General features: G+C 66.6%; 1 protein-coding gene across 2 annotated transcripts; it reads left to right on the forward strand.

Annotated features, from left to right (window-relative positions):
- The first annotated feature begins 5,558 nt into the window (after window positions 1-5,558).
- Window positions 5,559-10,337, forward strand: CBX8 (chromobox 8). 2 transcript variants are annotated; one of them, XM_083805008.1, is made up of 5 exons: window positions 5,559-5,709; window positions 6,290-6,333; window positions 6,533-6,598; window positions 6,697-6,763; window positions 6,976-10,337. In XM_083805008.1, exons 1-5 carry the CDS (start codon window positions 5,641-5,643, stop codon window positions 7,813-7,815), a joined length of 1,086 nt encoding a protein of 361 aa, XP_083661134.1. In that variant the 5' UTR covers window positions 5,559-5,640; the 3' UTR covers window positions 7,816-10,337. The 2 variants fall into 2 exon arrangements, with proteins under 2 accessions (XP_083661134.1, XP_083661133.1); XM_083805007.1 differs by having other exon boundaries at window positions 6,673-6,763; window positions 6,976-8,654.
- The last annotated feature ends 110 nt before the right edge of the window (window positions 10,338-10,447 follow it).

The raw sequence follows: 10,447 nt of genomic DNA on the forward strand, positions 1-10,447 counted from the left end.
CGTCGCCTTTCCCTGCAGAACCCCCAGGGACGAGCCCGGGCCGCCTCCGCCGCCGCGCCCGCCGCCTCCCCCAGCCCCGCAGCGCCCGCCCCGGGGCCGGGCCGGGCCGAGCCGGGCCAAAGGGCGACGGACGGGGCTCGGCCACGGCTGCCTGCCCTGGGCGGGGGGGGGCCGCCGCTGTCCTTCAGCACCGCCGGCCCGCACCGAGCTGCCCCGGGGAGGAGGCTCCCGGGCGGCGGGGGAGGCCGGCGGGGGGCCGGCCGCAGCGCCGGGCTGCACCTCGTCGGGGTCGTTCCCTTGCCCGCTCGCCGAGGCCCCGTTAACCGGGGATAACGATCGACGGGGCAGAGAGAAGGGGCCCGCCCCAGGCGCTGCGCCCCCGAGCCGGGCTGCTCGGCGCGGAAGCTCCGCGGAGCGGGCACCGCAGCGGCCGAGCCCCGTGGCAGCGGCTCCGTGGCGAGTCCCGGCGGAGCGGGAGCAGCGCGGGGCAGGGGAAGCCGCCGCGCCCGCTGCCCTCCCGGGGCCGCCCGGGCAGAGCTGTGCCCGCCGGGGAGCGCTGCCCTCCCGCCGACACTGGGCACCGGCGTCTCGGGAGCTGCCGCGAAAGCCCTGCCCGGGCCTGAATTCGATGTCAAATCCACGAACGCGTCCTCGCACGGGGATTTCTGGGCTGCAGAGTGGGAGGAAGCCGCTCCGCGCCGCCCGTCCTCCGCGGGGGCTGCCCGGGCACTCCCTGCAATCTCCCCCCCCATCGCCGATCCGCCTGGACCGGCCGCCCCATTGCTCGGGTCGACGGCAGCCCCGGGGGATGCCACGGTGGGGGTGGCCCGGGGGGAAGAGGGGCGTAACGGGGGCGCCCAGGGCCGGCGCAGCCCCGCCTGCAGCGCTGCCGCCTGTAAACGCAGCTCCGTTTATTGGCCCGGTCTCCGGACCCGCCCTCGCCCTCCGTCCCGGGGCCGGTCCTGTATGTGCCTACGGCGCCGCGGGGGGGGCCCCGGCCGCCTCTCTCTTACGGGACCGGGGCGGCGGGGGGCCGGGGGGGGGGGGCAGGTGCCGCGACCCGGGGCCGGTCGCTGCCTCCCCGCTTCGCCCCGAGGTGCTCGGAAACGAAAGTGCTGCGTCCCGGCGGCCGGGCTCCTCCCGCTCCCGGGGCAGAGCTGCGGGGGCCGGCGGGGGCCGCGGCAAGACCGCGAAGTCCCCGGTGCCCCGCCCGCCCCACCGAGCCCGTCCGGCACCGGCCCGAGGGGCGGGAGCCTGCCCCGGTGCTCGTCGCGGCTCCGCTCAGCAGCTGGCAGAGGAAATCGTTTTCTCGCCCGGGTCCTGGGTGGGAGCGGGCCGGGCTAAGCTCGGAACCGAACCGGGCGGGGGCGGGGGCCGGGGTGCCGGGGGCGGCAGCTCCGACGGGCGGCCCCGAGGGACCGGGGGTCTCGGCTCTTGCCGGGAGCTGGCCCGGAATGGAGCTCCGGGGCTGGGCTCTGCCCTGCCCGGCGGTACCCACGGCTCGGGCGGGCTGCGGGATGCTTCTCCCGGGATACAAGGGCCGAACCGGCCGCGGTGGCCGTTCGGGCACTCGAAGCCGCTCGGGCTCTACGAAGGGGCGAGCGGCTCTGCCCCCGGTTTCCCGCGGGGTCTCGGCGCTGGGGCTGTTCTCGGGCCGCCCAGGAGAACGGGACGCGGGGCAGCGCGACCTCGGTATAACCGGGACTCCCACCAGCACCGGCAGCCTCGGCCGCCCGGGGAACCGGGCCGGGCCGGGGCCTGGGCTGGATGCTACCCGTCCCGGGCGGGGGTGCCGGGGCACGGAGCAGCACGATCGCAGGAGCTCCCGGGGAGCCGCGGGGAAGAGCCTGGCTGTGGCGCGGGGATCCGCCGAGCCGGCGGCTGGGTCGGTGCCAGCTCCCTCCCGCCCCACTGCGGCCCCGGGCTCGGACACGCGTGCTCGCCCCGGTGCCCCCACGCGCGGCCCCAGGAGGAGCCGCAGCCCCCCGGTTTCGTTGCAAAGCTCGCGGCCGTGGAAGCCCCCACACGGCGAAAAACGAGGGGGGAGCCGGACACGCTGCGCCGGGGCGGCTCGCTGAGACCCCGAGCGCTCCTTAATGCGAGTCCGAGCGGGGCGTGGGGATAAAGGGCAACCGAGGCGAGGATTTGGGGTCAAATGGGCGGAAATTGGGTCCACGTTTGTATGTGCAGCGGCAGACGCTCGAATCGGCCGGGAGCAGTCCACGAGTGAGCTCCGAGCGCCGGCACCTCGGGGCAGAGCTGGGGGCGCGGCGGGGCCGGCAGGGGCGGGAGGGGAGCGGGGCCGGGCCCCCCCCCCGGAGCCGGGAGCCCGTGCTGCGCCCCGGCTGCTTTTGCCGTTGACCTCCGGAGCGTGGAGGGCAGCCCCTGCCCGGGCTCCGCTCCTGCTCGCGGTACCCCGGCCGAGCACCAGTGCTCCCCCCGCAGCTCCGCACGCCCCGGGCGGGGGCTTCCCGAGCCCCCTCCGGCAGGAGGAGGAACTGCCCGGGAGAACCGGGCACGCTCCCGCCCGCGGTCTCGTCCCGCGGCGCCGGGGCGGCTCCATCCCGCTTCTCTTTCCCGGCCAAGACGCCGCTGAGCCGCCGCAGCCCCGCTCCTGGGTCGCCCACGGCCCCGGCGGCTCCGGCTGCCCCCCGCCCCGAGCAGCGATCGCTCCCCGCTGCCTTCTCCGCGCCGTTCTCGTTTGTGTCTCGCCTTCTCTCTACCCCCCCCGCACCGCGATCGGGGACTCAGCTCCGGTCCCCGTAGCCGCGTGGGTCCCGCGTGGGTCCCTGCTGGTGCCTGGAGTTGTTTCCCCCGCGGACGGGCGTGCAGGAGGCAGCGGGAACCGTGGGCTCTTTCCTCTCCGCGGCCACGCGTGACTGTGGGGCTCCGCGAATCCGCGTGGCTCTGCGTAGGCTACGGGGCAGAGGCGGCTGCTCGGCATGGAGCCCCGCAGCCCCTCGAGGCACCTTCAGGACGGTGCCTCCCGCCTGCACCGGGGACAGCGGGAGCGAAGGTGTGGGGCTCACGCCCAGTTCCCCGGGCTGCGCCCCCCCCCCCGCGGACGCGGGGCACGGCCCCTCACGGCCCCGCATGGCCCCGCTGCGCCGCCGCGGTCGCTGTACCGAAAGCCCCGAGAAGCGGAGCGGGGCGGCGGCGGCATCGGTCCGGCCCCGCTGGGGAGCACGACCGGCCCCCCCGAGCCCCCTCCCCACGTCTGGGCGCTGCCCCCCCCCCTTCCCCGTCCCCCCCCCCGGACGCTCCTCTGCGCGGCGTCTTGGGGGTGCGGAATCCGGTCCGCTGCGTCCACGCGAGTTAACGAGCCGCCCTGCCGCCCTGCCTTAATTAACAACGATTAATTCGACATTAACGAAAATCTCCCCAGGACGCCGCTGGCCGGGGACCGGGGAGGGTGCGGAGGCTGCGCAGCCCCCCCCCCGCCCGCCTCCCTCCGCACCAGCGCTGCGCAGCGGCCCGGGCACCGCGCGCAAATCCCGCGCAGCGCGGGGACCCCCGCCACGGGGCGGGCCGCGGGGGGGGGCGCGGCCGCGGGAGCCGCGGGGCGGAAACCTCCCCCCTGCGCCCGGGAGCGGGATTCCACCGGGCCCCGCCGGCCTGCCCCCCGCCACGCGTGTTCCCCTTCGCGCGGGACGGGGCGCGGCGGGGACCCTGCCCCCGCTTGGCCCACGGAGCCGCTCCACGCCCCGGGTCCGGCAGCGAGAGGCAGCCGCGGGCTCCTCCACTCGCGTCCCGTGAGCCCCCCCCGTGGGGCCGCGAGTCTGCCGTTCCCGCGTGACCCCCGTGGGAGGCCGGAGCCCGGCCGGCGGGAGCGGACAGCGCTCCGTGGCGGCGAGCAGGAGCCCCGGGAGATAACGATCCCCGGGATGGGGACGACACCGGAGCCTTGCGGCTGCCGCTCCCGGTGCACACGCGGCCCCGCAGCGGCGACCCAGGAGGGGGACAGGCGGTGCCGGGCAGCCCCCGCGCCGAGCGGGCACGGAGGGACGTGTCCCCCCTCCCCCGGCCCCGCGGTCCCCGCGGCACCGGAGGCGAGCAGCCGCCGGCCCCGAGCCCCGCTCCGGGGAAGCCGCTGCCTCCTTCACGGAGACGAGGCGCAGCCGACGCTTTTAGGGACCGGCGCGTGGATCCCCCACGCGTGAGCGCGGCCGCCGCCGAGGCTCGCTCCCCCTCGGCTTCTAGCCCCTTAGCGGAGGAGAGCCGCGGGGGAGAGCGGCAGAGCCGTGGGAGGCCTCGTCCGCCCTCGCCCCGCGTGGGCCAGGCGGCAGCAGCCCACCCGCGGGGCGGCCCCGGCCCGAGCTGCTCCCGGGCTCGGGACCGGTTCCACTCGGCGGGACGGAGCCGAAGCGCTGCCGGGCACCCCCGAGCCTCCCCCCGACGGCCCCGGGGCGACATCGCGGCTCCCCCGGCTGCGGGCGGGCGGCGGTCCCCTGCTCCTCCGCGCCCTCCGGGGGCAGGACCCGCCCCGGGGGCTCGCGGGGCCCGGTCTCCCGTGGCCGCCCCGGGCTCGGACTCGCGCGGGGGGAGCGGCAGCGGCCCCGCGGGGCCACCGGGGCGGCCGGGCCCCGGAGCTCTGCCGACAGGTGACCGGGGGGGGGGGGGGGGGGCGGGGGGAGCCCCTCCGGTGGCCCCGGGGACACCCCCCGCACCCCGAGCGAGCCGGGGAAAGCAGCCGCGGGCTGCCGGAGCGAGGAAACCAGAAACTCGTATTATGGACTGTTGAGGTCTACTTTATTTTTACTACCCGAACTGTTGGAAAGTATTTAAACTTAACCAGAACCAGCTGCCCCCGCTGGCACGGCGCGGCGCGGCGCGGCCATTTGTTCCCGGGAAGGGCTTTGGACGATGCCGAGCTCTGCCGGCCGCCGGCTCCCGGCGCGGCAGCAGCGAGGGGATTTCGACGTAAGCCGCGAGCGCTTCGCTCCCCGATTCTGCTGCCTTTGGCACAAAAAAACCCGCGGGGCGCGGGGAGGGGCGGGGGGGGGCGGCGGTGGCTGGGGAGGGGGGTGGGGGGAGAGAAGAGAACGCGGGGCCCGGCCGCCCCCCCGGGTTCGCCCCGTCCAGGTGTGCTCGGAGCGGTGATGGAGGAGGGAGGATGGGGAGGGGGGGCGGGGGGGATGATGGAAGGGGGGGGGCGGTCCGCCCCGCCCCGCTCCGCCCCGTCCCGGGGCCGGCGGCTGCCGGTGGCTGCGGCTCCTTTGTGCTGCGCTGGGCTATTGGAGGCGGGGGGGGGGGGGCAGAGACTCGACGGGGGGGGGGGGGGCGCCCCCCTCGGAGCGGGCGGGGCGGCCGCGGGGAGAGAGGGGGGGGAGCGGGGGGGGGGGGCGCGGCCGCGCCCCCCCCCCCCCCGCTCCCCCCCCTCTCTCCCCGCGGCCGCCCCGCCCCGCGCTCATCGGGACGCGGCGCACGTCGGGGGGCGGCGCGGCGGCGGGGGCGGGCGCCGGGCCCGGGCCAATGCGGCGCGGGCGGAATATTCCACCCGGCTCCGCCAGCAACAAGTGCGGGGGGGGGGGGGCCCGGAGGGGGGGGGGGGGGGGGCCGCGGCGCTGACGTCAGCGGGCGGAGTATTATGGTCTGGGCTGCGCTGGCGGCTGCCTGTGTGCTGCGAGCGGCCGCGTAAACATGGAGCTCTCGGCCGTCGGGGAGCGCGTCTTCGCGGCCGAGGCCCTGCTCAAGCGCCGCATCCGCAAAGTAGGTGCCCCCCCCCCCCCCTCCACCGGCGTCCCCCCCCCGCCCCGCGCCGCGCCCCGCCGCCGCGCAGCCCCGCGCCAGGCCGCGCCGCCCGCCCCGCGCCCTCCCCCGGCCGCGCGGCGCTGCGGCGGCTCCGGCTCCGGCTCGCGGCGGCGGTCGGCGGCCCGGCTGCGGCTCGGGGGGGGGGGGGGCCCGCTGGGGGCGGTCCCGTCCTCCCCGCCGCATGCACGGGCTCCTCCGAGCGAGCGGGGCGGGCTCCGCCGCCGCCGCCGCCAGCCGGGCGTTGTGCGCGCCGGCCTCCCCGCTGCATGCTGCGGGGGGCTGCGGGGCTGCGCGGGGTGGCTGCACGCGCGTTTCTGTGATTTTTTTAAAAAAATAATTTTTTTTTTGAATTTATTTTTTTGGTGCATTCCCCCCCCACCTCCCGCGCCGCGTCCCTCCCCCCTTGCATATTTTTGACACACGCCTTGGGTGCAGGCGTGTATTTGTTGCATGCATGTAATTGCGTGTGTATCTTTGTTGCGAGCGCTTATCGTGATTTCCCTCCATGCATATTTATTTTTTCTCTTTGCATCTGCAGGGGCGCATGGAATATCTCGTAAAATGGAAGGGCTGGTCTCAGAAGTAAGTCGGCTGTTTATACAATTTTGCAGGCTAGGAACTGTTGGGGGAGATGGCTCATTGTAGCTATTATTTCCCATTGTAGCAGAAAGGAAAGTTGGATCCCTTTCTCTAGGTCACGTATTTTTTTGTTTCTTTTTTTCCTTCCCCTGTTACTCGTTCCCGATGCCTTTCCCTCCCTCTGTGCCCCCGCCCCCCCCAGGTACAGCACTTGGGAGCCCGAGGAAAACATTCTGGATGCCCGGCTGCTTGCAGCCTTTGAGGAAAGGTACAAGGCCTTTGCTAGTCGTAGCCGTTGCACTTGTAAATATGTTGCTGTCTTGTAGCTATGCTGAATTGAAGCTTTGGTTTTTTTAACACCTCTAGGGAGCGAGAAATGGAGCTATACGGGCCTAAAAAGCGAGGCCCCAAGCCCAAAACCTTCCTGTTAAAGGTAAGGAGGCAGGAGCCCCGCGTACGTCGGTGCCGCTTTGCCGGGGAGCGGCGAGGGCTGCAGGGAGCGTGCACGGGCGGCGTGCGGGGAGCTGGTCCCTCTCCGGCTCGGATGGAGAGCGCTCGGTGCAAAGGCAGCCCCTCGTGTAAGTTGCAATTACGCACCCGGGTGGCAGGACAATAAAGTCACCGGTTGATTTATCTTCTTTGCAGGCCCAGGCAAAAGCAAAAGCCAAAACCTATGAATTCCGCAGTGACTCTTCCAGGGGGATCCGGGTGCCGTATCCCGGCCGGTCCCCCCAGGACCTGGGCTCCACGTCCCGGGCTAGGGAAGGACTCAGAAACATAGCCCTGGCTCCGCAGGGCAGCAGCAGCAGCAGCACCCCCAAGGGAGACGGCATCCGGGACCGGGTTATCAGGGTGGAAGAGAAGCCTGGGGAAACCCCCAAAAAGAGAGGCCCGAAGCCTAGGAAAGAGCTTTACAAGGACCTGGCGGAGACTCTGGATGCCTCCAAGAGGAAACTGGGGGAGCCGGGGGACAAGGTGGGGGACTACCTCAAGGCCAGGAAGATGGAGGAGTCGGCGGCGGGGGCGGCCAAGTTCAGCTCGGGACACAGCGTCATCCAGCTCGCCCGGCGGCCGGACCCCGACCTCTCCAGCGCCATGTCCAGCCCCAACCGCGTCGAGGTGGGTATGAAGCTGGGGGCCGCCGAGAGCTACGCGCCGCGGGTCGCCAAGCACCGGGCGGACTTTCTGGACCCCAAGGGGCAAGGAGGGCTGGACCCCGGCGGGCCCAAGATCCTGCACAGCGCCGTGAGCCCCGGCTCCGTGGGCAGCCTGTACCGCGACGGCGTGGGCGGCCAGGCGGGGCGGCCCTCCCTCATCGCCAGGATCCCCGTCTCCAGGATCCTGGGGGACCCCGAGGAGGAGTCCTGGAGCCCGTCCCTCAACAACCTGGAGAAAGTGGTGGTAACTGACGTGACCTCTAACTTTTTGACCGTCACAATTAAGGAGAGCAGCACGGACCAAGGATTCTTTAAGGAGAAGCGATGAGTTTCTGTCAGTGGTGGTGCTGGGGATTTTCTTCGGTCTAGATCCAGACAAAAGCTTGGTTAGAGCTTGGTGGGCTTATTTTTTTCTTTTTCTTTATTTTTTTATTTTTTTTTAATTTCCTGGAGAGGATTTAGAAACTGTCCTAAATTCATTAACTCATTCTTTTTTTTTTTTTCACGTCTTACATTTCGTTGGAAAAATTATCTCTAGAGTTATATTTTCTATTAGATGTAAATATGTTATTTAAGAAAAAATGCTTATATATATCTATATATATATATTTCAACTCTGAGTTGTTTTATTTAAATGGAGACAACAGTGACTGCTCAGTTGCTCTTAGAAAGGACAATAAAACTGAGAACTAACGGAGTTCATGCATCTGTTGCAGGAGCCGGTGTACATAATGAGTGATGTTCATAGCTAATTATGTTCTGTTTTTTTATTATTTTTCATATGATGCTATGGATGGTGAAGGGGGAAGTGTTACTCCCTCGGAGGGCAAAGTGCCCAGATTTCTTGATTGTGATATAAGGTGTTGCTTGTACAATCAAGTGTGCTGTATCCAGAACTGTTGCCCTTGACAGTTGAAGTAAGCACTTGAATTTACAGTATTGTTGGGGAGGGGGCGTTGCCAGTTTAAAAAAAAAAAAATGTTGCTACAAAATTGGGGCGGGGAAAAGCAGAAGTCCATAAAAAGGTTAAAACTGTTCTAGTGGAGTATTAACTTGAATTACCTTTTCTTGCGAAGGAAGAGGAGGTTTGTGTGTGTAAGATTCCTGAAAGGGGTGATACTGAAATGCACTTTAATAGAATTGTCATAGCAGTTGTGGGAGACAGAACTGAGCTGAGAATCTGTTTTCATTTTGTCTGGTCGCTTGATTCTTTTCCCCCACCCACTTCAAAAAAAAACAACAACTCTGTTTACATTCCTGAAATGCCAGAGAGGTTTGGGAGGGTAGCATGTCACTGCCCATATTTAGATGCTTTATACTGCTATAGAAAGTGGATTTTTTTTTTCCAAACACAGTTCACTTTAGAGTGTTGGAAGACTCCAGATAAAGCGTTTTCTAATATCCACATCTCTGACAAATCCCAGAGCCACCTTTATGCATTCAGAGACAATAAATATTTCCCTTTTCTTACGCTAGTTAAACAATAGCCAAGAGGCTAAATATTCCTGTGCGCAGAGCAGCTCCTGCTGACTCTGGTGGCTTTTTGTATTTTTATTTGCCTGCATATTTCTTCTGGCTCTGGAGGACTGTGCAGCTTTCTCCCAGGGCTCAGGCAGGGCATAGCAGCGGGATTTAATGGCTCTGAACAAAATGCAGCAGCTTCCCTCCGCCAGCATTGACCAGAAACCCTCGGCTGCCTTGCAGAAAGCCCGTGGCAGCGTCTCGCAGGAGGCGCGGGATGCTGCAGCCCTCTGCCCGCCCGCTCCTTCGCTCGCTCTTTCTCTCTAAACTCCATTGCAGCTTAACCAAGGTGAGGAGAGGTCGGGGTCTTTTAGCCCTCCCTAGAAAGGAGGAGAAGCGTTTCCTTGTGTTTTTAGTTGATGTAGAGCAGGTGTCCTCATGTCCTATCGCATTGATTTGAGCATCTCTGTCGGTTCAAAAGCACAAATCTGTCCAGCAGCCCCCGAGGGCCAGGGCTGGGAGAGATTGGCCTTTTCCATCCTTTCTGATTGGCCCGGTGAAGCTCTTAAACGCTTTCTAATTTGGGGACTGCACATAAGATGAAAGCACATGGGGCCTGACGGGGGGAGGAAGGGGCTCGGGCGAGGAGCAGCCTTCGCCTCTGGTAGGCCCATCTGGATAACTGCGGCTCCACCTTGCTCAGCCCCTTTCCCCTTCCATCTTTTGGGACCTTTGCCTTTGTCAGATGACCTAGCAAGAGGATGCTGTATTGACTGTACAAAGGGAGCCATTTCTGTGATTTATTTTTTTTGTTGTTTTCATTTTTTTTTGTTGTTGTTGTACGGCATATTTTGTAAAATTGAGATTTTTAACTTGGTTTGTACGAAGAGCTGAGGCAAGCAGCGTGCCGGTTTCAGTGCTAGTGCCTGGGCAGCTGGCACGGGAGGTGTTGTCAGATGGACGGTGTTGGGATGTAGCTGCCCTTCCTCCACCTGCTGGGATGCTGAAGGCAGAAAACCACCTCCCTTTGCGGAACAGCCCAGAGCAGAGCTCCTGCCTCGCTCCGCTGCCGGGGCGCGGCGGAGGCTCGGTGTGCTTCACTGCAGCCCTGTGTGTACCTATATATGTGTGCGGCCATCACACACGTATATAAAGCAAGACATACATGTGGGTGTATATGTGTGTATGTATATAGCGACGTATATACTGAGTGTGTGCGTGGGGGTGTGTGTGTGTGTGAATTATTTAAATCTAAGACTTGTATAAAAAAGATTTGGCTAAATCTCAGTCTCAGAAGTGAAGCTTAACTACGTGTCTTCTGCCAGCCGTGAATGTCCATATGAGACCTGCTTTTTATGTGAGTTTAAATATATACTTTGTAAATAGAAACGTGTCTTTCTCCCGTTTGTGGCCGGGGGGGCGAGGAGCGGAGGGGGCTGGGGCAGGCGAGGGGCGCGGGGCCGGGGGCGCCCTGCGGCGGCGCGGGGCGGGCGGCGGGG

The sequence above is a fragment of the Anser anser genome (assembly GCF_964211835.1).
Source record: "Anser anser genome assembly, chromosome: 19".
NCBI lineage: Eukaryota > Metazoa > Chordata > Aves > Anseriformes > Anatidae > Anser > Anser anser.